At 37.0% G+C, this 27,196-nt stretch overlaps 5 protein-coding genes and 1 non-coding gene across 9 annotated transcripts; 4 read left to right on the top strand and 2 right to left on the bottom strand.

The window, feature by feature from the left end:
• Positions 1-163: 163 nt before the first annotated feature.
• Positions 164-4,245, bottom strand: LOC111791325 (O-fucosyltransferase 1). Of its 2 annotated transcripts, XM_023672617.2 has the most exons (10): positions 4,064-4,245; positions 3,798-3,963; positions 3,210-3,288; positions 3,004-3,074; positions 2,571-2,659; positions 2,248-2,371; positions 1,881-2,164; positions 1,476-1,605; positions 613-1,333; positions 164-418 (listed from the first exon to the last, which is right to left on the bottom strand). In XM_023672617.2, exons 1-9 carry the CDS (start codon positions 4,069-4,071, stop codon positions 722-724), a joined length of 1,563 nt encoding a protein of 520 aa, XP_023528385.2. In that variant the 5' UTR covers positions 4,072-4,245; the 3' UTR covers positions 164-418; positions 613-721. The 2 variants fall into 2 exon arrangements, with proteins under 2 accessions (XP_023528385.2, XP_086977973.1); XM_087121847.1 differs by lacking the exons at positions 3,004-3,074; positions 4,064-4,245 and having other exon boundaries at positions 3,798-3,940.
• Positions 4,246-4,890: 645 nt separating this feature from the next.
• Positions 4,891-4,978, top strand: TRNAY-GUA (transfer RNA tyrosine (anticodon GUA)). The gene is given in 2 exon segments: positions 4,891-4,927; positions 4,943-4,978. It is a non-coding gene; the product is annotated as a tRNA-Tyr (tRNA).
• Positions 4,979-5,844: 866 nt separating this feature from the next.
• Positions 5,845-6,550, top strand: LOC147793324 (uncharacterized). The gene has a single exon (XM_087122372.1). It carries the CDS (start codon positions 6,023-6,025, stop codon positions 6,548-6,550), a length of 528 nt encoding a protein of 175 aa, XP_086978498.1. The 5' UTR covers positions 5,845-6,022.
• Positions 6,405-19,566, top strand: LOC111790338 (protein NO VEIN). 3 transcript variants are annotated; one of them, XM_023671209.2, is made up of 12 exons: positions 6,405-6,541; positions 7,501-8,170; positions 9,023-9,127; positions 9,752-9,923; positions 10,806-12,547; positions 13,459-13,671; positions 13,982-16,246; positions 16,425-16,534; positions 16,739-17,141; positions 17,214-17,531; positions 17,882-18,139; positions 18,230-19,566. In XM_023671209.2, the coding sequence occupies exons 2-12, from the start codon at positions 7,607-7,609 to the stop codon at positions 19,247-19,249; spliced, it is 7,170 nt and encodes a 2,389-aa protein (XP_023526977.2). In that variant the 5' UTR covers positions 6,405-6,541; positions 7,501-7,606; the 3' UTR covers positions 19,250-19,566. The 3 variants fall into 3 exon arrangements, with proteins under 3 accessions (XP_023526977.2, XP_023526976.2, XP_086978497.1); XM_023671208.2 differs by lacking the exon at positions 6,405-6,541 and adding an exon at positions 6,986-7,322; XM_087122371.1 differs by lacking the exon at positions 6,405-6,541 and adding an exon at positions 7,068-7,322 and having other exon boundaries at positions 7,479-8,170.
• A 418-nt stretch (positions 19,567-19,984) lies between these two features.
• LOC111789797 (stress response NST1-like protein) lies at positions 19,985-22,668 on the top strand. The gene is made up of 2 exons (XM_023670487.2): positions 19,985-20,475; positions 22,340-22,668. The coding sequence occupies exons 1-2, from the start codon at positions 20,065-20,067 to the stop codon at positions 22,508-22,510; spliced, it is 582 nt and encodes a 193-aa protein (XP_023526255.1). The 5' UTR covers positions 19,985-20,064; the 3' UTR covers positions 22,511-22,668.
• Positions 22,669-23,847: 1,179 nt separating this feature from the next.
• On the bottom strand, positions 23,848-26,814 carry LOC111789635 (alkaline ceramidase-like). Its single transcript, XM_023670269.2, has 3 exons — positions 26,468-26,814; positions 25,521-25,835; positions 23,848-24,658 (listed from the first exon to the last, which is right to left on the bottom strand). Exons 2-3 carry the CDS (start codon positions 25,769-25,771, stop codon positions 24,145-24,147), a joined length of 765 nt encoding a protein of 254 aa, XP_023526037.1. The 5' UTR covers positions 25,772-25,835; positions 26,468-26,814; the 3' UTR covers positions 23,848-24,144.
• Positions 26,815-27,196: the final 382 nt, after the last annotated feature.

A 27,196-nucleotide genomic window follows, 5' to 3' on the forward strand; every position in this document is an offset into this window, starting at 1 on the left:
CACGTTTTAGTGAAAATAAGCCTTCAAATTCTCACTCGTCGATGTACTCTTCCTAGATATGTCAATAATGATTTTGCAGGAAATGATGTATTCAACCATCTTGACTCTGTCCTTTTATCTTTAGAACAATAACATAATTTGAAGCTTCCATGTCAGTAGGGAATTTTAAATAAGGACCTCAAAAACTACATATATTGGTAAAGAAGCAACTTCGTAAAAAATTTCTTACCTGCATGGGTTGTGAACCAGAGTGGAAAACGAGGTTATTGCTACATTACAAAATAGGACATTCGAGATGACAGTATAACACATGGAGAAAGTACAATTGTACACACCCTAGATGAATCCGCTGTAATCTCGCATCAACATGAGTCTCCACGTGTTACTGTTTCGCAATGCTAGACTGATCCGAACGGGCCTGAAAAAAGCAAAAAGTTCACTACATGATTCAACAAGCAAAAATCAATGGCATGGAAATAAGGAAAGGAATGCATTGTTGTTATCTCCTCCATCTTGTAAAAGGAAAGGGCATTCCATAAATCACTCCATGACAGAAATGTTTCTATGAAAAAGACTGGTTTATGCTTGCATTTTTTTACCCATAAAATTTACCTGGAGGCAAGTGCCGTTTGTAAATGAAACCTATTCAATTGGAATTGGTAACTGTGTCGTTCGCAGGGTCGAGTTATAATGAGCTTGCTAACATCTTGATATATGCTTCTCATCTCGCAGTTGAATTGGATTGGGTTGAGACATCCGAATCACTGTCACTTCGACTTTCCACCAATTGGCCATTCAGAATCTCCAACACGTTGTCTGGTGGACATTTATCAGCAGGATTTTTTGGTGACATTTGACAGAAACATTCAGGCCAAGAATTCGTATAAAACGACTCTGGTTGAACGCGTTCATGTGGCCCACCAAAGTGTGTCCCGAGCATAACTCTCCTAATAGCTTCTTCAAAGCCTGCTGTCCTTCCGTTCTCTCTGTTGATGAAAACTGGTGCAAGAGCTTTCCTGTCTGGTCTGATTGTAGTCCGGAAGCCATAATACAGACGGTGGCCCAGCAAATTGTTGGCGAAGTTGCTCGGTCCGTCATAAGTTGGCATGAAGATGTCGGAAAGGAGACAAACCATGTAGTCAACTGCAGACCCTGTCAATCCTCTCACATTTTCAAGAAGTTCTTCTGAAGATTCAACAGAGCTATGGTTCTCGAGACGGGGAAACAAAGCACGAAATGGCTTCATGAATCGTTCGCCACCGAAAAGCTCACCAGCCGCGAGATATATTCTGGTAGAATTGTCAAACCCCATGGAACGTAAAATGAGACCAACCTGCAGAACAAAGAAGAAGCTTAGCAGATCGGTGATTCTTTACCATATCATTTTTACATTCAATAAAAAATGACAAGTGTAAATGCCCAGTAATCAACTGGTTTTAAGCAAAGATATAGTCAAGTGTGTATGCGAACGTCACCTCCTCCGGAGTTAAGGGGCATTTTCCAATTGCCCTTCTTTCACTATAAACCAGTCTCTTCTTTGCAAAATTTTGCTCTCGATATTTCTTCAAGATTTCTTGTTCTTCAGGAGTAAAAATATCAAAACACCTGCAAACCAGTCAAATAATGTAAATATACCATAACATGACTTCTCTTTCATAACAAATAAGAAATAGTCCGAGAAAGAAAGTAAAATGTAAAGCGGGTGTGTCTAGGCCCCTCTTGTCATTTTCTTTGGGAAAAGGTGGTAGCAGTGTAAAAGAAAACCAATTATTGTAAGGCAGCCATCAGGACCTTGTTTCTTTTTCTTCTTTTAATTTCCCACAAATCATCAGGACCTTGTTTCAAAATGCATTATCAAGATCAGTGAAGAAAACACTTACCCTGCAAAGGCCAGCATGTCCATCTCAAAACGAAGGTGAATAGACATGAAATGGCCTTGATTGCGGAGCTTATCAACTATTGATTGACTAATTCTTAAGATATGCGGCTTAAATCTCAGAGCGTGATAGTTAACCCTGCATCTTAATCTTTGGTATTCAGGATTGTCAATTTCTTCTGCTAAACGATGTGAGAATGGAGTGAGATATATAGCACCATGCTCCCTCATCTTCTCAAGAGCAACCGTAGTATACCAACTGATTGGGGCATCTCGAGGGGGTCGGAGCTGATTCAATTAAAGAGATCATGAACACAAACATATAATTCCCGACAGAAATTTTCTTTTAGAATAACGTCTGACTTTTTTACCTGAAAAGGTTTTATCTTCTTAGTTTTCCCATTCTTGCGAATATCTGGAACGCTATCCACAATTCGTACATCATACCTCAGCGTCCTTATAAAATTCTCCACATCATAGATACCATGAAAACCACTACACAAAATGAAATCAATAGTTACCAGGCATGTATTATAGAGGGTAGAATATATTGTGGAAAGAAAAACAAGATTTAGTTGAAAGTAGGAAAGTACTACACAATATAAAAATGGTAACTAGAACAGATTGAAGTACTGAGATAGATTTTCTTTTTGGACACAAAGGTACTAAGATGGATAGTTAAAATTTAAAATACCTCTTCTCATGCCAAAAGGAGTTTGCATCTAAGTCAGGTAGAACCAGTGTTGCATTCATAATCCGAGCAGCAAGAACTGCATTACATATCTAAAATATCCAAAATAATATTTTTATAATGAGAAACTCTCGCATAGAGGAAGGTGCAGAGACTAAACAAGAGCTTAAAAAACAAAAAGAAGAAAGCTATAGAAGAGACTCCAATTATTAATAATAACAAAATGACGTCACCACCAATGATCAAACTAAGTCAGAAAACCCCAACCATGCCAACTACTCTAACAATCCAACCATGCAAAAGTAGAAAGCCCCAGTTTTCAGGACATAAGTAGCATGTTTTTCCACTCAATTTTGAACTTCTATCTTACTTAAAGACAAAAAAGCTGAGAGTGCATGAAGAAAACTAGAGTTCAAGCTATGGAAGAAATACTAACAGCACTGCGTTGTTGATTCAGACCACCATTACAGCGAACCTTCAAGTAACCGTTGCTTTCATTCGGTGGAGCTGTCATGGTGTGATTGAGTTTTAAAATCTATCTTATCTAAAACAATACAACCATCATTTCTCAACATAAGCTAAAAACATGCAATATAATCTTGTTGCATGAGACAGTGATTTTTAAAGGCAACGAAGAAATACGTGGCCAATCAGATCGTGGAGCTGAAGACGGTCTCCAACCACCAGAATCAGCATGGCTCCAAAGTTCTTCAGCCTTGATCTGGCCAAACAAGAATAGAAAATGTCAAATTTCAATCGTGTTGAAATATTCAAACACTACCAATAGCTTTACCTATCACCTCCTCCATGTATCCAGAAATTCGTAATTCGTGCGAGGTAGCTTTCTTTTTGCCATCGTAATTCGTAAGGATGAAAAAATTTACCAGATGCAATTCTCAACCCCATATTGATAAAACGGCATCAAACAACTCTTTAATGTGAGGTAGCTAAGCTTACACTACATTTTAAAACTACAATGTGATCGTGATTTCACTGCTGACAATGAATTTAGGAAAACGAATTGAGATGATCACATTAGCGATACCGAAATTCCAGCAATAAAATAATGGATTGACGTACTTTTTTCCTATATTTCCCGAGTGGAAAAAGAATGAACGTAACCAGTTTCATGGAACTAACTATGAAACTACCACTCTAAAGCTCTACTTCAACACTCTCGCGACAGCGGACATAAAGAGCAATTAATCACACCCAACAACCTCAACTAACCTCAGAGCGAGAGACGGATCCAAAGCCACCTTTACTCGTTGATGATACAAACAACAAAACCGTACAGATCAAGAGAAAAGCCACGGCGATTGATAACTTGCCCATCATGCCCTTCAATCCTCCTACACCTTGCTTCGCATGTGGCCGATGTAAATGTTGCCCCGATCTGCAACGAAGGAAGTGGTGATTCAAATTTTAAGACGAAGAGCAAACATCACAACCGTAAATGGGACAAATGTATGAGAAAACTAAGATCCAAGAACAACCTTCTCATGGCTGAGGAATAAAGTGTGGCACTGCAAAAAGCCGGAGTTCCTGCTTAGATTGGCAAGTTCAAGCACTGATTATCTGGAAGATGGTGCAAGAAACTGAATCAATTTCTTGGATATCTATCTACCGCCATACGCAAATTCGCGGGGCAATTGGCTGTTAAGCACAAGCGAATCAATAACGATAGCTCTTCTTGTTGTCCTGTTCGGGTCGGTTTGATGTCATTAACATTCATATTCATACCCGACCCGTTTCGTAAGCTTCCCCTACGTAAATTATTTTTTGGTAAATATTTTAACAAATATCAGATTTATACACCTAATAATACTCCTTTAAACCATATAAAAATCCATTAAAATTAATTAACGATTTTACCAATAAGTAATTAATTAAGCCATTTATACTCTTTAATTTAATTTTAAATTCTAACGTATTTTATTAGATGCTCAAAAAAAAAAAAAAAAAAATTAATCTCTTGAACAATGATATTGCTAGTATGTTTATAGCATTACGTTCTAAAAAATGATTTCTATTCATCCATTCAAACATAACTCAAGTAATTAATATATTATAATTTTGAAAAAAGAAATATAAAAATCAAATTTTCACCCATTTATTAGTCTAAAAATTAGTTTTTATGAATTATGATATGAATTTAATCAATAATATAAGTCTTAACCTACGTTTTTTTGGGTTATTGGATTATGATTATTATTTTTTTTTTAATGCATTAAATTCAATTATTTGGTCTTTTATTTAAAAAAAACGTGTATATATCACATAAATAGTATATTTAAAAACAAAGTAACAAAGTTAATCGAAACCGACCTTAGCTCAGTTGGTAGAGCGGAGGACTGTAGTGAGATTTCTCAGATATCCTTAGGTCGCTGGTTCGAATCCGGCAGGTCGGATTTTCCTTTTTAATTCCGACTTTTTATTAACTAGACACGTGGAACTTGACAGTTTTGTTTTTATTATGCATAAAATAATGTTTCATGAATTCCTATTAAAAAAATAACGAAAATAACTTTTTATGATAAAATATTTTATTTTATTTTAAAATAGATAACAATATTATTATTATTTTTAGTACAATAATAACAATATCTACCCTTTGATTTGGAAGCAAGAAAAAATGATCATTAATTTAAATAATTTCTTTAAATTATGTGATTTATATAAACATTCATCTATTTATTCATATATATATATATATATATAAAATATTTAACGCCAATATCAATATTTTTATTTCAGGTATAATAAGATGATAATTCCAACATCGTTGAGTTGCTATACGCAAGATACACCAATAAATATAACATTATCGAGTACTGTATCCTATTCATGATGAATTTTGGAGTATGAGTCATTTTATCAAGTTTAAATCGCACGTAGTACTCCTACAAGGGCCACACTCACTTTTCAAACTCACGTTGCCGTGTTGTGATATGTTTAAACCAATAATTTACGGTATCGTCTAATTAAAAAATGAACTATTACATCTCTTCTATCGGGTTATAGACAATCTCGTAATAAACCTGTCTTTGAGTTAAAAGGGATTCAATTTTGATAACATAAAAGTTAAAGGGTCTAATTTTTATTATTTTATAATTTGAATGGTCAAGTTATAATATGTGTAAACTGAGGGGGTTTTGTGCTTATCATTAAAAGTTGGAGGACTTATTTGCAACAACCACTCTACTTAGGGGCAGTTTTGCAATTCCTCAAAAGAATTTTAATTCGAGTGTAAAATAACTCTTATACTATATGTATACATATACAATTTTACACACACCAAAGGAGGGAAACCTATATATATTGTTCCGGTCACCTTCCTCCCGCCAAAGAGCAAAACCCTAAAATCTATGTCGGCGAAGAACTCCAGGCCAGTAACAACTGTACTGAATGTAAAGTCGGCGAAGTTCTGACTCTGGCAATCCGAGCTGAGAGTGATGTACGGAGGACCATCCAATTTCAATACTCGTGGCTCCCGCAGGCGGCAGCGCCGGAGGCAGAATCAGAAACAGCCGTCACAAGCGCAGTTTCCGGCTGCGCCACATTTGAATCCCAATGTCCCGGTTCAAAATCTTAATTATCCTCTTCAAAATCGTAATGTGTTCATTCCTGGTCACCAGAACGTTAACTTCCCTATGCAGAACTCGAACTTGCCGGAGCAAAATCTTGGGTTTCAGTTCTCTCAGCCTCCCAGTCCAGGTTTCCGATTTCGTCAACCTTCCAGAACAGGTTTCCAGCCGCAAAGTTCGACTACGAAGTCAGCAGAAGGAATCGCGAGGATCAACCACGCTGTAGCCAAGGCACACAGCGATCTTCTTGTGGCTGGGGAAAGCATCTCAGCTTGGAAGGTCTCGCAATTAGCGCTTTCAATTCTCCAGGTCGATTCCTGGGATTATTTGGGGTTCCGTATGCAGGAAGTCGATGCTCTTCACCGCCTCATTGTGATGGAAGGGAAGGTAACGTGAGAAAATACGTTTTTAACTTCACACGCACGCACACACACACATACACACACATACACACACACACACTTCTGCTTGATTTATCACACACTCTTCTGCTTGATTTATCTGATAATTATTGGGTATAGAGTCTATTTTAAGTATGGATTCTCCGGGAACTTGTGTTGACTGGAATTATAAGCAGTAGCCTACTAGGGGCTTATCTAGAAGGAAACTCATGTGGGTCAGGCCAAGCGCTGGCCGGGGGGTTCACGGCGGCGGAAGGGGAGACTGACAATCACTTCCAGTATGAAAACGGAAGATATCAATTTTGATAATATTGTTGGAAATATCGTTCGCAACATTTCCTTCCGCATATTATGGGCTTCTTTCGGTTTGTATGCAGTCGTGGGCAATAATCGTTCGCAAGCAATGATAACTAGTGATGTTGTATTGTTGGTTGTCCAATGCCTGTAGTCTGTGTGAGAAGAATCACTACATTATATGAATTGGAGAAGGCTATATGCAAGGATGAGGGAGTTAAGCAATTTGAAGAGCTGAGACTGGGCCCTTTTCTGCGTCATCCTCTTGTATTGCATTATGTCTCAGTGAATTCTGAGGTAACTGAAGTATTTAAAATAAAGAGTGAGGAGATTATTTGTTATCTTTCGGAGTTCATGGATGTGGATGCTTGTAGAAACAAAAATATTATGGTCGAAGACTTTTTGGACTTCATTTCCAGGAAGCGATCGGTTACAAAGAAGGAAATGCTGGGTATACGTGTTCAAAACTTGGAGTACGTAATTCTATACTCTTGGGCATTGCTTCACTAGTGGAAGAATGAGAATATTTACATTTATGGTTCATGCATTTATAGTTATAAATATTTAATATGAGGCAGGCTAGTTTGTATTTTTATTTTGATGTTCTGAATTCGCTTTTGGTTATATAGTGAGAGGAACTTGTTGTTGTAGGACCCATATATCTGTTATTCGAAAAGCTAGAAGATCGGAAGATGACATTCTTAGCAAGTATCTAACAAAATCTAATGAGAAACGCCGGAAGCGACCTCTTTTCTCAATGAAGAAGCAACAGCTAGATGAGCGTTTTAGTGCAATATCTCAGCGAGTTGAATCATCTTCCTCTGTTCCCAAAGACTATTGTGGCAAGCATGTTAGATTTTCCTCTGAAAGCTCAGGAGATGAAGACAGTGATGATAACACACACGAAACTGAAAAGAATGGCAACCATTCAAGCTCCGATCTAAAAGTTCCATTGCAAATTAATAAAAGTTACGCTGGTTCAAGTAGCTGTCCTTACCCATCTGCAACTGAAGAAGTGGCGCGGCTTGGGTTGAATGGTGAAGTAAGTGCCCATGCCTCTCCTATTGGCAGCCAAAAGGACAGTATAGGTAATGGTACATCCAAAAGGAAAAGGAAATCTGGACATCAAATGCACACTACTTTTGGATCCCCAACATTAGGTAAAAAAGTCAAGGTAGAAGCCAGCGTCCTCGAAAAAGAAAGTTTTGATAATTCTGATGAAGGCAGTGGCGTTGAAGTGGAATGTAAAATTACAAATAATTCTTTGAGGATGTTCATCACAACATGGAAGGATGGATGTAGAGATGCAACTGCGCCAGAGGTGTGCTACTTCTTTTTACTTTTACTGATTTCCATCTCTTATTATGTTAATATGAATTCTGCATGTATCACACTAAAGATGCTAACAACTTCATGTTAATTTAGACTTTCCCGGTGATTAGCCCCCCTGGCTAATTGGTTTTTAAAAAAATTAACCTCAAAATCAAAACTGTTATTTATCATCATATTTTTACTTTTTCAATGTTTCTATTTCTTATAAATGAAATTTAATTTTGAATTTCGCTTTCTACATATATCTGGTGTGGTTAAGAATATCATCAAAGATTCTAAGTGGCAACAATTTCCAACCGCTCAACATCCTACTACGTGGCTTTAATATCTTCATTAACAGACCTTGTCATGCAAGAAACAACATTGATTTCTTCTACCACTTTTAACTATTTTTGTTTCCCTTGAATAAAATTTATTTGGAAATAATTTATGTAATATTCTACTCCCTTACGAAATATTGATAATTTCTAGGAAGATAAGCCTTAAGGCAATACAAAATGATACCAACCAATAGGAGAGTGCTGGTAATCTCTCCTCCCCAATTCGTTCCAAGGAGAAAGTAACAATGGGATCTAGAATGACGATTTCGAGGCTTTTTTTTTTTAATGCCTTTTGGCAAAATGTACAGCATATGTCCTCAAGTTGAAGTGCCAATCATAAGAATTTTTGTAACTACAGAAGCTTTTGATGAGGTTGGGAATTTTTGTAATGTTACCCAAAAGGCATTGGATGGTTGTTTATTTACTTGAGCATTTAGAATTGGATTTTAGAACAGGATCATGTGTTTTCTTGTTTATTTGTTAAATCAAAGTGGGAAAGCTAAATTGATTCTGTATTGTAGGTACTCAAACGGATGTTTCACCATTATGGCATAAAACTTGGATCAAGAATAAGCGTGAGATCAATGATATCATCTTACCCATTCATTGGATTACTCAATGTCGCTGTAAGGGATTTATTGTGTTGGACATTGTTGATTATATATATATGTAACTTATTAGTCTTATCTTCTTTAGTGTAGTTTTACTCTTACTAATTAAGGGCTTCTACGTATGCCTATATATATATATATATTTAACTCTAATATAGAATGAGATGAATTATGCTCCCACGGTATTTCAGAGGTTTGCAACATTGGTTCTCATAACCCACTTTATTACCTATGTGCAAATAATTCGTAGTCTTTAATTTGTTCTGAAAAATGAGGTTTTGTTTTATGCATTTTTTTTAAAAAAAAAAAACGGTGACTATGTAGATAACTGTAGAAAACTAGACATATATTTATTTAGTAATGAGGTATATCAACCATGATTCCTCTTATGTGAAAAATTAATGCATCATTCATACTGGTGGCTAGAGGCATATGCATTTCATATATCGTTTAAGCATCATCAGTGCATACCAATCTAGAATGACTGATGGTTTACTTATATCATTCTGTCCATATTATTTAATTTTAAGTTCTGATAATTACACAGTGTATGACTGTTGATGTAAGGGTATTTTTGCTTTGCTTATCTTGTGATAAGTACTTTAAGCTACTTATTTTTCATTGCTGTCTTTACTGCAGGTTTCATCTATTAAGAATGGGATGTGGGACAGCATTTATGATTCTCTACAAACAATCAATCTGCATGAACTGACTAATACACATGTTGAGAAACAACCCGTATATGAGTGCATAGATGTAGGTCCAAGTGCAGAGGGCGCTCTTATTAAGCATGCTCCGAAGTCTACATATGGTGAGTAGTGTTTACTTGTTGGGCTTTTCATCATTCTTGACGCTGAAGTTAATATATCAGATGGATGTTGTACTGATTTAGTTCTTCAAAAACAACACAGACATAGACAAGCAAGCAAGAACTTGATATTGCTTCCTTGGATTCGAAATGCTTTAGTCCATTTATTTATTTATTTTTAATTTTTATAAAAAACTGAAAACTTCATTGAAAAACAAGGGGAAATCTAAAGGGTTAGGTGTAGAGGAAACCCCTGCACAAGCACTACATGATGAGAGCCTTCCAATCGTCAATTATCATCGATAGGCTATAGCTTCAAAGGTGGAAGACTTATCTTCAAAAGTCCTAGTATTCCTTTCCTTTGGAATGTGCCAAAAAAGAGCTCTAATAGATTAGTTCTTCAAAATCTTTGATTTTCCTCTGAACCAAGGGTCTCAAGAAGCCAATTGTCCACTTTCTTTGGAAGACAAAGTAACAGCCGTACCTTTCCCGAAATGAAGTGGCATTCTTTGAGTGGTACCTTTTCCTGGAAATATGTTGAGCTGTACCGTTTTTTGTTTCAGTTTTGTTTAACAATCTTCTAAATTTTGAATAAGATTAGAGGTCAGAAATTATATTGGGAACTAATTACGATTACATTCCTGGAGGAGAATTGTTTGTGATTTTGATTTGTAAAACTTGAAATGGTTGAGTTGAATTGAATGATCATAGAATTTGGCAGTAGTGTTGTGTTGTTTGATTTTGCTTTATATGGTACATATGTTACATGATGGAACTCTAATGTGTTTGTATTGATATTTTACTTTTACAATCTTGAAAATAACATTGGAAACGAAAATGATATAACTTGACTAAAATCCTTTTTTTATTTTTCTTAACTCTAAGGCATCACTGTGGAAGATATCCTCAACAAAGTTGGTCAACATATCAAGTCTGAGCAGGAGATCCACCGCAATGGTCAGTTTCTCCTGGAAAATAGAATCCACACCTTGAAACAGCTTTGCAGCTGTGAGTTCTGGCTTGTGGAGCAATTTTCTGTCAAGGATTTTAAGTCTCTTGGTCATGGGGACTTTTTTACTTTCTTACAGAAGCATTCCTCTATGCTCCCTGATGAGCTACGCAAGTTTCTTTTGCCTGAGATTTCTGAAAAATCCCCTTTGGAGGCTTGCATGTTACAGCGTCAGTTAGTGAATTTAGTAGCACAAGCTTGTAATAATTCATCTGAGAATGAAATAATAAGTAAGCAGATGATATGTACCCTTCTTACTCAGCAGTTTCCCTCGATCAGTTTCAAACTGACTGAAAATGGGTCTTCGGAAGATTTTATGGAGCTTGTAGGGCAGCAAAAGAACAGTGTTGTTTCCAAATGTGTCATGTTTTCTGCTTCATTATTAGGGAGATGCCATTTAAGAGATTCTTTGGCCACAATGGAGAATGATTTATTGGGTGCCACATCAGTTAGTGCTGAAGTTGGTCAAGGATTGAGAGCCATCGAATCTGTGACATCAGAGGATGCTATCAAAGTCTTGATTAGAGCACCAATGTTGTTGGATTTGAACTTATGGTCTCATTGGGATATCTTATTTGCTCCAGCTCTTGGTCCTCTTGTACCCTGGTTGCAGAATGAAGTTAATATAGAGAACTTTTTGTGCATGGTTACCAAAGAAGGGAAAGTTATACGAATAGATCACACAGCTACTGCTGATTCATTCATGGAAGCTGCACTGCAAGGATCTCCATTTCAGACTGCGGCAAAGCTTTTATCTATCTTTGCTTTAATTGGTGGAGAAAAATATGTTCCCTTATCCCTTCTTAAACACCATGCCAGCCGTGCTTTTGATGTTATTATCAAGAACTCTGTTGAAAATACAGAAATGTTTGGAAATTGGGCTCAGGGGCATGAAAAGGTGCTCGAGAAGGTTTCTGCTGGTAATTTGAGTGTTGAATTGAAGAAGAAGAAGATTGATATGAGGAACAAAGCAATTCCCCTATTGTCTAGGTTTTTTGTTGATTGCCTTGCTTATCTGCCAGCAGAGTTTCGTTGCTCGGCTGCAAATATATTGCTTTCTGCCATAAGTTCTGTCATTAAAGATGCTGCTTCAGCTATTTTACACGAGTGTTGGAAACCAGAGCAGCGTCTTATGCTTCATGAAATAGGCCTCTCTCTTGGTGTGCTGGAGTGGATTCAGGACTATCACACAATTTCTTCTAGTGCTTCTTCAGATCTGTTCACTGATGCATGCTTGAATGACAGGTTTGAGATAAACAGAAATTTGCACATTGGTGGTCTTTTGACTAAGCATTCTGTTTCAGAACAAAATGTCTCTTTATCTATTGAAGAGAATATGTGTAATGAAAAAATGAGCGTTCCTAGCACAGACTGTTCTACCAAAATTTTTAATGATGTAAATGCCCTCAGTTATATGTCACCAGCTTCAGAACCTGATGGAAATAAGGATGCGGATCAGAACATTCAATCCATCAGGCGTGATGAATTTGGTCTCGATCCAGATCTTCCCAATTCTCAGACTGGTATACTGAGGAAGCAGCATGCTCGCTTAGGAAGGGCTCTTCATTGTCTTTCGCAGGAGCTGTATTCTCAGGATTCACATTTTCTGCTTGAGCTGGTGAGCAGGGCTATTGTCTTTACTGATTAGATTTATTTCCTTCATTGGCATATATTATTTCTCACTTTATTTTTGGATAAGAAAGATATTTATTTTTCGTTATATGAAAGTATAACGCACGTATTATGGAAAAGAAAACTAAAACAATTTCAGAGCTGCACATAAAAAAATGCTCCTCAACTTCTTTTCTAGACTTTATTTCTCACTAGACAGTAATTTAGTTACAATTATGTGACAAAACCCCACCTGTTTTAGTATCTGAAGTATCAACTGGAACTTAACAGGGGTTCTTTGTAATTAGTCAAGTCCATACTATGCTCTAAAAATAGCAACATTTTGATTGCAGTAAGACCATCCTGTTGGTTCTTTTCCCAAACAAATTTACCTTTTTGTGGACAACTGGTTAGGGGTTGATGTATTTGAGTTATTTTTAAAAAATATAAAACTGCTATAAGTGTAGAAGAATCAAGGAAGTGTTGTATCCCTCAAACTGTTCTAGGTATCAGCCAACGTTTGATGACTTAAGCTTTTCAAGGATCAACCTATGGCCTGTTACAAATTACATAGCCAAAGAGTAATTTTAAAACCATAAAGATGTGTATTTTGAGATGTACCATTCTCAAATGTTTTGCATGGTGTTCATTTTGTGAAATTTCTAAGTGTTAGAATTTCAATAAAATAAACATCATCAAAGAGATTTAAAAAAGGTGCCAGAAGCTGTATCATTTATGTATTTGTTCTTGGTGTATAAGATAATCCAAAGGGGTATGAAAAGCCATGCTTATAGGATTTCAAATTTCTCGAATGTTAAGTCCATTTCATCCACCAAATTTGATCTCACTACATAAAGTTCAAAATATCTATTTGATGGACATGATTTATTGCATTCATCTAATCAATCTTGTTATTAGGTTCAAAATGCTGACGATAATATATATCCATCAAGTGTCGAACCCACTCTAGCATTCATTTTTGAGGAGTCAGGTCTTGTTGTTTTAAATAACGAGGAAGGCTTTTCTGCTAAAAATATCAGAGCACTCTGTGATGTTGGGAGTTCAACAAAGAAAGGATCAAATGCTGGATATATAGGGAAGAAAGGCATTGGCTTCAAATCAGTTTTTCGGGTATGTTAAGGGTATCATTATGTCACCTCTGTCTTCATTGTTTACTAATATATTTCCATCTGAGTCCTTTATTCTATCTTCCTTTGGTGGGTTGAGGTCTTCCTCTTCCTCTTATGTAATTTCAAGCATCAAAGAAGTGTTTCACGTCTTCTCTTAAAGAAATAAATAATACATTGATCATTTATAACTTTGTATATGTTTATCAGTTTTCAGCAATTACATCTTTTGTCCGCTCTTCCTCTCTCTCTTTTGTATGGTGTCCTTTCAATTTGTAGTCTGTTCTGATGGGTATGGGGTGCTCTTTCTGCAGATCACAGATGCTCCTGAGATTCATTCCAATGGGTTTCATGTTAAGTTTGATATAAGTGAGGGGCAGATTGGTTTTGTCTTACCGACTATCATTTCTCCTCGCAATGTTAACTTGTACAGTAGGTTGGTTTGCAGTGCCTCTGATCAGCAGGATACAAATATTTGGAACACTTGTATTGTGCTTCCTTTCAAATCAAAACTATCTGGAGGAAATTTGATCAATAATATTGCGAATATGTTTGCGGATTTCCATCCGTCTTTGTTACTCTTTCTTCACCGTCTCCAGTGTATTAAGATCAGAAACTTGATTGACAATTCACTTATTGTTATGAGAAAAGAAATTGTTGGAAATGGCATCATTAAGGTTTCTCATGAGGAAGAAAAAATGACATGGCTTGTTGTATCACAAAAGTTGAAGGCTGACCTTATTCGTCATGATGTCCAATCTACTGAGATCTCAATTGCATTTACACTCAAGGAAGAAGGGAATGGGATTTACAGTCCATTTCTGGATCAACAACCAGTTTTTGCATTCCTTCCTCTAAGAAAGTATGGCTTGAAGTTTATTATTCAAGGCGATTTCGTTTTACCTTCGTCCCGAGAGGAGGTGGATGGTGATAGTCACTGGAATCAGTGGTTGTTGTCAGAGTTTCCTGGTTTGTTTCTGAGTGCAGCCAAATCTTTCTGTTCTCTTCCATGCTTTGAGAGCTGTCCAGGGAAAGCTATTGCAGCTTATATGAGTTATATTCCACTCATTGGAGAAGTACATGGGTTTTTTTCTAATCTTCCTCGATTAATTATTTCGAAGTTACGCATGTCCAACTGCTTACTTTTGGAAGGAAAACAAAGTGAATGGGTTCCCCCATACAAGGTTTTGAGAGGTTGGAACGAACAAGATCGTATTCTTCTTCCGGATAGTTTGCTTCATGAACATCTTGGGATTGGATTCCTAGATAAGGATATAATCTTGTCCGACTCTCTAGCAAGAGCATTGGGTATTGAAGAATATGGGCCTAAAATTCTTGTGCAGCTTATATCCTCTCTATGTCAGAATCATAATAGCCTCAAATCAATGGGACTGGTTTGGTTGGGCTCTTTTCTAAATGTACTTCACAACATGCTTTTTCAATCGTCTCGGCAAACGTCATTAGAGTTGGAAAGGAATGCTGATCTTGTAAAATCTCTTCAGAAGGTTCCACTAATTCCTCTCTCAGACGGTACCTATAGCTCCATAGCTGAAGGTACAATATGGTTACACTCTGATTCCTCAAATACCACAGTTGATGGCAAGTACGGACTCGAAGCTTTCCCAAATTTGAATGCTAAGATTCGTGTAGTTTGTCCAGCCTTCCTTTCTCTTTTCTCTGTTGATGACTCACAAATGGATGCGCCTTCAGTGGGGAATATTAGCAGGATGCTTCATAGGATCGGTGTTCAACGTTTATCTGCCCATGAAATTATGAAAGTACACGTCATTCCAGTTATATCAGATGAATCAAATCTAAATAGCAACAAAAATTTAATGACAGAGTATGTTTGTTTTATAATGACTCACCTGCTATCGAGTTGTCCTGAATGTCACACAGATAGGGAGTTTATCATTTCGGAGTTACGTAACAAGGCCTTGATTTTGACCAATCATGGCTACAAAAGACCTGTTGAGGTACCAATTCATTTCAGTAAAGAATACGGCAATCCCATTGATATAGACAAGCTCATGAATATGGAAATGAATTTCCATGAGGTTGATGACACCTATTTGAAACACCCAGTAACCCAATCACTCTCTGGCGGACTCACAAAATGGAGAAGTTTTTTCCAAGAAATTGGTATCACTGATTTTGTTCATGTAGTTGAAGTTAACAGGAGCATTGCTAACATGCCTCGTAATGTTATGATGAATAGAATGTTGGATCCAGAGCTGATATCTTTTGGTTCAGTGGTTAAAGATTGGGAATCACCAGAGTTAACTCATTTATTAACCCTGTTATCCACGAATGGAAACCAAGGGAGCTGTAAATACCTTTTGGAAGTTCTTGATACTTTATGGGATGATCATTTGAGTGACAAAGTTGTGGGTCACTTCATTTCTAAATCTGGTGATTCTATCAAACAGTTTCAGTCTGCTTTTATGAATAGCATTTGTGATGTCCAATGGGTAGTATCAAGTGCGGACGACAAGCGTCACTACCCGAAAGATTTGTATTTTGACTGTGATGCAGTGCGCTCAATCCTCGGAAACTTTGCTCCTTATGCTGTTCCAAAGGTCAGTTGATTAGCTGCATTTCAAGTAAATTTTCCTCTCTTTTTATGATATCCTCTAAGGCTAGAACTTTTGTGAGGTGCTTCCTGACGCTTTTTCCCATGTATCAAGTTTTTGGAAGAAAATAAATTAATCTTTATAGACCTGTAGATGTTGATCTGTATTCTCATTGTTGCAACAGGTTAGAAGTTCAACGTTGGTACGTGATATTGGGTTCAAGACTCGAGTTTTGCTCGATGACACTTTTGATATTCTAAAAGTGTGGAGAACCCAGAAACCTTTCAAGACAAGGTACTAATCTCTTTATAATAGTGTTAATTTACATAACGACTACAAGGAATTAGTAAAATTGAAAGGAGCACAATAGTTTGAAAACATTTCATAGAATCTCAGGGATACGCGAACTTCTCTTTGTAAACATCTTCAATTATAGGCTTGACTTTGTTTGATCTTGTCCTAAACTATCCATTTATATTGCCTTCTTTGATATGCCAGCATATCTCAAATGTGCACTTTCTATACATTCTTGTGGAATGAGATGGCTGCATCAAAACAGAAAATTTTGGAGGAATTGCATTCAGGGCCTTTTATATTCGTCCCTATTGTAGCTGACTCTAGGCACGAGGATGTGGTGTCGGGTATATTTTTGTCTCCTAAGGAAGTATATTGGCACAACCCCATTGGTGCTATTGACAAGATTAAGGATGTTTATCTTCAAGGCCGCTTGACAAACACGGTCGATTGTCCCATAATCAGGAGTTTATGCAATATTTATCCGGGGCTTAAGAATTTTTTTGTTGATGAATGTGGAATACATGAATACCCTCCTCTAAGGAGTTATCTTCAGATTTTGAAACAGTTATCAGCTGTTGCTTTGCCTTCACAAGCTGGTGATACAGTAAGTCATTGCAATAATAGATGTTCTTTTCTTACAAATGATAACCACTGAAGTGATACTTTCATGTATTAGGTATTCCAAGTCTTTCTAAAATGGGCAAATGGACTAAAATCAGGACTCCTGGGTTCAGAAGATACGGCTTACCTGAAGGAATGTATCGGAAACTCCAAGTTCATGGTCCTTCCCACGGAACAAGATAAATGGGTTTCGCTTCATCCTTCCACTGGCATTGTGTGCTGGTGTGATGATAAGGAATTAAAGCAGCAATGTAAGAATATGGGCAAAATATATTTTGTAGACTTCGGTGAGATCGACAGTGACAAAACCGAGGTTTTCCGGGCACAATTCTCTCACCTCTTGAAAGCTTTAGGGGTTCCTCTTCTTTCTGAGGTAACCTTCTCTCATTTGTTTTACCTTTACTGCATGTGGACCATAATACATTGAAAATATTTTAGGAAAGTCCTGTTTCGAGGGATTTCATAAGCATGATGTAAAAAATCTCGATTCATTGTCGAAATTTGGACCTTTTATAAGATAAATTGTATTGTTGAAACTTCTAGAACTCCGGGGACCGAACTGAAAATAGGCATTGTAGACATTTCACGTAAAGGCCGCCTGATGCTTCGCAAATGAGAATGATCTAATTGACTGTGCTAACAAGCTCTACGACTTCCACACGTTGATTGTGTTTGTTTTTTCGTATAGATACTATCGTGTTCACCGATTAACTATTTATGCAGATTGTAACTCGTGAAGCGAAATATTATGGTCTGAGGGACTCTAGCTTCATGACTTCATTAATGAACTGGGCTCTTCCTTTTGCTCAGCGCTACGTGTATAGCGTACATCCCGACAGATATGCTGAGCTTAAGCAATCTGAATTCGACATCCTGAGTCGTCTGCAAGTAATTGTTGTTGAAAAGCTGTTCTTCAGAAATGTTATAAAGAATTTCGGACGTGCTTCTGATGAACAGATTCCATGTAGCTGTCTTCTGCAGGTAATTTAGTCATTGATTCAGTCCTTTTGCTAACAGACTTCTAATTTAGTCATTGATTCTGTATGAATTTCTCATATTATGTTTTTGCAGGATAATATTTTATACACAACCCAAGACTCGGGTTCTCATTCGTTGTTTATGGAGTTTTCGCGTTTGCTATTCGATGGAGCTCCCGAGCTTCATTTGGCCAACTTCCTTCACATGATCACCGCCATGGCCGAATCGGGTTCTTCCGAAGAGCAAACAGAGTGTTTTATCCTGAATACTCAAAAGGTCACAAAACTTCCCAAGGAGGAACCTGTTTGGTCTGTCTCATCTGTCACCTCAGTCGTTGAGTCTCACAACTTACTTCAAACCTTACCAAACAGCCAAGGGTCATCTTCCAAGGCTAAAGATAAAGCAAGAAATTGGCCACCGGTCGACTGGAAAACGGCTCCGGGTTCTAGTTATGCTCGTGAAAATGGTCTCAAAACACAACCAGGAAGCTCACTGCCTCGCAACCGATATGCAGAAAACGCGTTTGAAGTCGTCGACAAGCAAACAGAGAACTTGTCTCCAGTTTCAACAGCCACAGACTGGACCTATGAAGATGATTTATCTGCAAAGTCAGTAGCATCTGTTGTTAAAGGCAGTGGTGATAACATTGGTTCTCAGTCCGATTCGTGTGGCTTTGCCTGGAAAATGCAGCTTAGAACTCGCACCATCGATCCAGCACAGGCAACGGTAACTGGGAGACTCGGCGAGCACGTCGCCTTCAAATATTTCACTGAAAAGTTCAGTGACACAGTAGTTAAGTGGGTTAATGAGGACTCAGAATCTGGATTCCCCTTTGATATAATTATAGGAGACAATGAGGAGAATAGACAGTACATCGAAGTGAAATCAACCAGATCTGCAAGGAAAGATTGGTTCGACATATCAATGAGAGAATGGCAATTTGCAGTCGGAAAGGGAAAATCATTCAGCATTGCACACGTTTTATTATTAGCTAATAACGTCGCCCGGGTTTCGGTTTTTAAGAACCCAGTTAAACAATGCCAGTCGAGCAAGCTCCAACTGGCTCTTTTAATGCCCAAGCAAAAGGAGTACTCCACTGTCTTCTCCTCCTGAAGTAGCAGCTCCTTGGTTTTATTTTCGAGCTCGTTGGAGAATATCTCGATCCAGCTCGCTCATTGTCGAGATGGAGAATATCTCAATCCAGCTCGTTGTTGAGACGGAGAATATCTCAATCCAGCTCGCTCGGAGGCTGGATTTTCTCAGGAGTCGCAAGTTATAATCTGTGAGCACCAGCAGGGGGCTGGCTAGTCTTTAATTTTTGTACATCCTGCAGTGTTATTCATTGTACATAATTACTTAGCAAAGCTCTAGTGTTATTCATTGTACATTATTTGCTATGCTTTCAAAATCAGTCCTATATTTATTTTTTATTTTTTATTTTTTATTTTGCTTTTTAGTTATAATAATATCATTAAGTCTAATATTTTTTAATGTTTATCCTTCAAATTATTAAATAAAATATCATATTATAAAATTTATATATAAAATTATGGATGTGAATTCCCCAAATGTGCATTCAATATCATTTTAGGGTGATTTTTGCATATTTTCCTTTTAACCATAATAATTATTTTATTTTTATGTTAAAATATCATTTTTGTTCTATGTAATTTGAGCTTTATTATTTTTTAATTATAATATGACTAACTTTTTTAAAATAAATTTTTTTGAAAGTATAAAAATTAAAATAAACAAAATAACTTAAATATCGCCGCCTAGAAAACCATAGTTGGTCGACATGTCGAATCACTATGAAGTGCAAAAGATGTGTCGTTTATATTTACAACACGAGAGCCTCAAGGAGAGTAAACAAAGGTTAAACCTTCTTCAAGGCCCAGAAGCTCGTGCCTCTACCATCACAGTCATCAATGGCGTTAACCTCTCGTTCTGCGATCCGCACTGCGACCAATCTCTCCAATAACCTTCTACGCTCCTTCTCCACTTCCATCAAGTCCACTCACCATAACAATCACCAGCAGACGCACACATACTTGGAGGCGAGCGCCTTTGTTGGAAGCTGGGAGGCGCCGAAAGACCCTGAGGAAGCGCAGGCCAAACTCGCTCTGCTCCGAAGGGACTACGCGAAGCAGGTGAAGCAGGTGCGCAAGAATTACATCCAGGAGGTCGAACTCTTGAGGCTCGAAAAGCAGCGCAAGGATGAAGCCAAGAGAGAGGCGCTTAGGGTTGCCAATGAGGAACGCAAGAAGCTTAAAGCCGAAGCTGCGAAAGCCCGAGCCGAAGAGCGTAAGGTTGCTGATGAAGAGTTCCGACGGACTTTGGTAAGTGGTTTCCTTATCTTCTTGAACATTTACATCGTGAGATATTATTGTTTGAAGATCTTAATTGGAAAGAATTTGATTGGAAATGCATCCGTTGCATCTTCCAATCTATTTGGATTCAAAGAGCAATCTATTCATTTTTCTTTCAATGATTGGGAGAAGTGCAATCTCTTGTCTCATGCTCAGTCGAACAGTTTCCTGGATTGAATTTGTATATTTACTCTTATAGTGTAAGATCCACGTCGATTGGAGAGGGGAATGAAACACCCTTTACTCTATAAGGGTGTAGAGACCTCCCCTACAAACCGCGTTTTACAAATGGGGACCTCTCCCTAGCAGACGCCTTTTAAAAACCTGAGGCTGAGGGCGATACGTTATAGGCAAAAGCAGACAATATCTGCTAGTGGTGGGTTTTGCTGTTACAAATGGTATCATAACCAAACAACAGGCACCGCCAGCGAGGACGCTGTTTTCCAACGGGGTAGATTGTGAGATTGTGAGATCTTACATCAATTGGAGAGGTAAACGAAACATTTCTTATATGAGTGTGGAAACCTCTTCCTAGTAGACACGTTTTAAAACCATGAGGTTAACGAAGATTTCGATTAGGAACTTTTAATTTGACTTGCTGATTGAGTAACTGTGTGGAGCTTTTGAACTAAAATTGAGCCTCCAAGGGTCACAACAAATTGAGTCCTTGTGGAGCTTTTGAACTAAAAGTTCTAAAATTTGGTACAACGAAGTTGGATGATTTTTTAAGGTGTTTAGTGAAGTAATAAGCACTTTTGGGGTTTTTTTAAAACTTTAAATTCCATCGGGTAGCCAAGTCAGTGAGTCTACTTTGTTTGACAATGCCATAGGGACAAGGTTAAGGCTTAATTCGGCCCACTCTGTTGCTTCATTATCCTTTAAATTCCTACTAAGCTTTAGGTCTCAAAATTCGTTGACAATATTCCACGTTTCTTTAATCGTGGCTTTTTTGCTATGAGAGAGCCTGTACTTCAAGGCTAGCGTGGTATTTTCAATCCATGTGCATCCCCCATCACCCACCTTATGGCAGGTTCGGTTGGTGATGAAGTTTTGATGTTTCTTTATGTACTTTCAAGGCCCTTTTGTAGTAGATGGAGGGGTGATTTTTGTTTGATGTAGGAGTATATTTAGCCCTTATAAAATTTCTTTGTAAAACATTTTCTTCATAATGATATCTCCATATTCATTTGGCGAGGAGAGCTTTGTTCTTCCTCCTTATCGAGAGAGGACCGAATCCTGGTCACCAAATCTTGTGTTCAAGTGAAAAGATGACCAAACTTGAAAGGACTTGGCCACCCTCTCACGTCTCCCTATTCTTAGATTAACTTCCAAATTGACATTGCTTGGAATAAGGGGCTTGATTTTTCATATAATGTGTTCTTTCTGAATGACTGCGTATGATTAGTTTATGATTATTATTCTGATCTTAGATCATGATTTCATTAAATTCATCTTACGTCGTATCGTATTGACATTCCATAGCCATGTTTACTGAATCGATTCGATTGATATATACTCTTTTACGTGGTGCATGTAATGCCTAGTTTATGCTTGGTAGGAATTTCTCCAACAAAAAAACAAGGACAGAAGTCAATTAGGCATTTCAGCATGCTAGGGTCAACACGCCTTGAACAAGCATGACCGTGACACCTAGCCTATGTGAACATCGGTTTGACCATCTTGAAATCACTTCTTAAGCTAAGCAGCAGGATATTAGTTCAAAAGGATAGAAAATATTATCTTGTTCTTGCATTTCATTCTTCGATACGACGATGATATCCGTTACGATTAGATTCGTACAATCATCTAATGCGATTCGCTTGATGTGATGTAGATGAAAGAAAGAGGTGAGAAGCTTGAGCATTGGAGAATGATGGAAAAGAAGAGAGAAGAGAAGAAGAAAGAAAAGAACGAGGTAATAAGAAGGCAGAGTTCCATGTGGGTTGATGAAAAGAAGTTGGAAGAGAAGCTGTTAGACGCCATTGTTAATACCATCCCTCTCTGAGCTTCCCTTGCCAGTTCTCTTTTTTGACTGATTAAGGTTGTTCCAAGTTCTTACAGCTTTAGATCATTATTACCAGATTCTGACTCATAAGGTTTTGTTCACTTTTACATTATACTGTCCTCATGATATTTCAACTCTTTATGGTTTGTAGGTTCAAATCTACCCTTCCTTTTTATTATTATTATTCATAATTCATATTACGAGGCAAAATATATATATATATATATATAGATTTCGTCTATAGGCATGAAATGAGGTCTATTATCGACCTCTCTATATGAAAGCGTGCAGAGGAATTCCTACCATGAGTTCGATTGGATCTAAGCTTCTTCCCTGGTAGAGGTACCGGTCACCCAAATTCTCGAGTTTGAATAGGGTCAGGGAAGCGAAGCTTAATGAGCTTTCTGTCGGCTGACCACTACATAAGCTGCTGCGGACGCTTTCTTTTTTAAGATAGCAAGGAGGCAATTTGTTCGTTGGGCCAATGAGCACTACCTCTGACTTTTGTGTTTTGAAAGGAATGTTGTTGACTCAACAAAAATTCGTTGATAAGTCCTAGAATCACTCTCGAGAAACGGCCTGATTTACATACTTGTTCTCTGCTGCGAACTGGGAGCCAGACCTAACGCGTATATATATATATACACATCAATTTAAATATTTTACAATTATTCAAAATTTTTTTTTTTGGCTATCATTTAAAATTAGCTTGAAATCATATAAAAATTAGTCCTTCAAAATTTAGAAAAATTATCACAATCTTTATAAATAAATAAATGAAAAGAAAAATAGAGTGAGGTTAGAAGATTAAAAAATTACTCAAATTTAATAAAAATGGATACTCCTTCAGGATATAAAAACTAGTAGTCTTGCCATGTAGATCGGTTCTAGTTATGACTAGAGATAGTGAAGAACCTACTATGTCTTTCTTCTAGGAGATCGGTTTAGGATTTAAAAGTTATGCATTTAATCGACACATGAAATTTAAATTGATACAAAATATCAAAACTAAATATAAATTATTTTCTTAGTTCAACAAATGGAATAGAGAGACCTCTCGATTAAGGATATGTCTTATCTCGTAGTTAAAGAAATCTCTTAATAAGTTAAGCTATGCATTAACCCGTAGTAAAAGAAAACGTATCGAAACATTAAGCCCTCAAGTAAAGAAAGCTAATATTGTGAGTTTACAAGTATAACCATCAAACTTTGGCATGATCCATTGCACACTAAAAGAGTTCCAAGTGAATATGTAAAGACCTTTCAAAATTGTGAAACTAAACCCCAAGGGGAACATCCTTTTGGAAGACAATTCTATTGCAAATGAATGAAAATACTAAAGAAAAAACACATTTCCTATAAGAACAGTAAAACTGGAAAGAAGAAAGAAAGAAAGAAAGAAAGAACACAAGTTTACAGCTGCAGAAAAACCCAATCTAAATCAATGACACAGACATTCTGAGTATGATTTACATCCATAATGAGAAGGCAAAGAAGGGCCAGGGAGAGGGTAAAAGAATGTCTAATCCTATTCATAGTAACCAGCCAAGAACCAAGAACCAAGAACCAAAAACCAAAAACCCATCATTTCATGATTAAAAGAATGTCGTTTTTTCCTTCCAACCATCCATCGGTCACTGGCTCTTTGGTTTTTGAATCTTCACGTATGGAAACAATCCCCAAAAGTGGACTACTCTCGGGTTCCATTCTAGTTGTTGAGCACGACAAAACATTAAGAATGTATTGGCGAAATAAGAATTGAACCCCATTAATACATGCCATAATGCATGACCCTGTGGGTTTATATACCAGCTAGAGATGTTCTTGCAGTATAAGCGATCAAAAAGCCAGCAAACAGTCCCAAGAGAGATGGTTGTCAAGTATAATTTTGCTAGCCGCTTAGCGTGTATGTCGTTCGTGTGAATATAGTACTTGTACATTCTTGGGATGCAGAGGAGACATAGTATTGCATAGTGTACCTTAAAGCCTGCTCCAAAACGGACGATTGCATGAGCAACAGCAAAGGCAGCTCCATATAGAAACAAGAACGTTGGCATCGTGCTTCGGTAGTGCCAATCGGGCGAATAAAGGATGTAGATATAGAGGAGCATTTCCCATACCATAGGTGTTTCATCGCCTTGCTGTTGTCTGAAAATAAGTTTAGAGTTGAATAGATGTTATAATGGATGAAGATTTGATAGAACATGCAAGCCAATGCTAAAAACATTTGTAAAGTTTGATGGCATAATATGAAGTTATGCGTCGACAAGCAATAATTAACGTTCATAAGAACATTTATGAATACTTATAATGAATGAAGATTTGACAGAGCATGCAAGCCAATGCTAAAAACATTCATAAATTTGATGGCATAATCAAGTTATGCATCCACGAGCGATAATTAACGTTCACAAGAACATTTATGAATACTATTCATAGAAATACACCATAAAAGCTCCAGAAGAAATAATTTTACAGGGCACTCATCATGACATGTACCAGACCTCAGTAGAGGGGGCGTAAAAAGTTGCAACTCCTAACACATTAGAAAAATATAAAATCAGAGATGAGAGCATGAATTCCAATCAAGAATGAAATGCCTAGACAGTTCTAACTTCTTCTTTTTGCGAGTGTGTGCGCGTTAACTAAAATAAGTTCGTAGACGTAAACTATGAAATCCCACATCGGTTGGAGAAGAGAACGAAACATTCTTTATAAGGGTGTGGAAACTTTTCCCTAGTAAACGCGTTCTAAAAACCTTGAGGGGGAGCCTGAAAGGAAAAGCTCAAAGAGGATCCAAAGTAGTTCGTCCCTTAACTCCACACAACATCGTTTTGTAATTTGATCACTCGTGGAATCTATCTTATATCGACTTTTTTATTCACAACCTATACATACTAAAATTAACACTTCAACTCAAGCAATTAATACAAAATTCCAAGCGAAAAAATAGGACGATCACATAATCATCTTCATTCTTTATTCTTCAAAATAAAGGTAGAAGACTTACACTCGTTGCAAGGTAGCATGATACAGCATGCTTCCAATGGAAAGGATCATATTCGATATGTGAAGAACACTAAACCTCTTCTCAAACCTTTGTCTCAAGGCATTTACGAGACCAATAAGTGCTAAAATGAGGCATGGAATATTCGATATCGTGTTGAAGAATTCGGCAATATAAGAAGAGTAGACATAGTTGCTTTCGCACCACTCGGGAGATGTGACAGGACCCCAGAAACTAGATATTGTATCTGCCATTTGAAAATTAAGTATGCCCCAAGATAATCGAATTGCGTTGTAGGATCGTTCGAATTTTACAAACCTGCAATCATATTTTTCAAGAAGTCAGTGCATAAAACAACATACATACAAGTCAAAGCAGAATTTACTTCCATTTTTAACCCAAGAACATCTGAAGGAAATATGTATTTGATGAGGAAACTTGTCTGAATTGCTGTAGATTCTTAAAACAACCGGCAGATGTGTAAGTCAAGTTAAGAAGCCATAAACGACAGTACCAAAATTACTATCTCCATATTTTGTACTTTGCTTGCAATAACAGAAACCGCCAAACCTAGAATCGGATTAAGCTAAGAAGACGTAATTGAAACTTTCATACATCATCTCTTCAATTCTTTGCCGTGCATATAAGAGACGTCAGTAGTAAACTAACTCGAACACAACGACGCTAAGAACCATACCAACGCTTTCTGATGCAAATTTAGAACCAAAATATCCACGCTGGCCCTAACAGTTCTACAAACTTTTTCCATTTCTTTCATTTTTCCATCATGACTTGAATTCCTCAAGAAATTCAAGAAACAGGCAATGGTTCGAATCTCCATACACAACAATCACGGAGCAATAGAACTAAAAATGTAAAAAAGAATCAAGAAATAAAAACCAAGAACTTCGAAACTGAGGAAGAACAAGAAGATTGAAGAAACTACTGACCGTTCCGAAATAGATCTAAGCTAGAGAATAACCATTCTTGGATTCTTGAAATTCAAATTCCTGAGGTCTTTCTGTCGGTATTGCGAAGCGATCGGAAGAGATCTAAGCTGAGAGTCCGAACCAATTAGGGATTACCCAGAAGGAGGACGACGAGCGCGTGGTGAGGATATAATGGAAGACGACGGAAATCATTTGTGACCGTCGGATTAAATAAGCCGACGGTTGATATTGCTCCGGTCATCGAGCTTTGGCGCGCCTCGTGATTAATGGAATCAGAATCCGACTTTGAATCGCTTTACAGCCGCGTGTGATTCACGCGCTCATGTGCTTTCGACCTCGTCACGCTCCCTCGCTTATTTATTTATTTTGTAAGAATAACGCTTAAAATGTCTCTTAATGTGAATGTAAGCATATTTGAACGTATATAAATTATTTTAAAAAAACAGATAAAATTATTAATTATTATATTATTCAATATTTTATTATGTAATAAAGAAAAAAAAAATAAACAACCGTTTAATACTTCACAATTATTATACTGAGAGGTAACCGTCCAAATAGATCCTCGACCAATTAACTAGATTTTTTAAGTTAAAAAAGTTTTTTTTATATATATATTTAAAGGTATTTTTAAAATAAAATATAAAAGATTTTCAAATGATATTTTCTATTTGTTAAAAATTAAGAGAATTATTTATTTATTTTATAAATTTAGGAGTATTATTAAAA

This window comes from Cucurbita pepo, chromosome 3 (assembly GCF_057944985.1).
Source record: "Cucurbita pepo subsp. pepo isolate OVF chromosome 3, ASM5794498v1, whole genome shotgun sequence".
NCBI classification, from domain to species: Eukaryota; Viridiplantae; Streptophyta; class Magnoliopsida; order Cucurbitales; family Cucurbitaceae; genus Cucurbita; species Cucurbita pepo.

Bases quoted from the DNA above. Each gene is read 5' to 3' on its own strand.
- LOC111791325 (XM_023672617.2), bottom strand. The intron at 3,289-3,797 runs GTTAGTTGAGGT...TTGTTTGGCCAG, and splicing joins GATCCGTCTCTCGCTCTGAG to ATCAAGGCTGAAGAACTTTG. The intron at 1,606-1,880 runs GTAAGTGTTTTC...ACTGGTTTGCAG, and splicing joins GACATGCTGGCCTTTGCAGG to GTGTTTTGATATTTTTACTC.
- LOC111790338 (XM_023671208.2), top strand. From the start codon at position 6,994: ATGCCTGTAGTCTGTGTGAGAAGAATCACTACATTATATGAATTGGAG. The intron at 17,142-17,213 runs GTAAGTCATTGC...TTCATGTATTAG, and splicing joins CTTCACAAGCTGGTGATACA to GTATTCCAAGTCTTTCTAAA. The intron at 18,140-18,229 runs GTAATTTAGTCA...ATGTTTTTGCAG, and splicing joins CATGTAGCTGTCTTCTGCAG to GATAATATTTTATACACAAC.
- LOC147793324 (XM_087122372.1), top strand. From the start codon at position 6,023: ATGTACGGAGGACCATCCAATTTCAATACTCGTGGCTCCCGCAGGCGG.
- LOC111789797 (XM_023670487.2), top strand. From the start codon at position 20,065: ATGGCGTTAACCTCTCGTTCTGCGATCCGCACTGCGACCAATCTCTCC. The intron at 20,476-22,339 runs GTAAGTGGTTTC...GATGTGATGTAG, and splicing joins AAGAGTTCCGACGGACTTTG to ATGAAAGAAAGAGGTGAGAA.
- LOC111789635 (XM_023670269.2), bottom strand. From the start codon at position 25,771: ATGGCAGATACAATATCTAGTTTCTGGGGTCCTGTCACATCTCCCGAG. The intron at 24,659-25,520 runs GTAAGTCTTCTA...ACTTATTTTCAG, and splicing joins CATGCTACCTTGCAACGAGT to ACAACAGCAAGGCGATGAAA.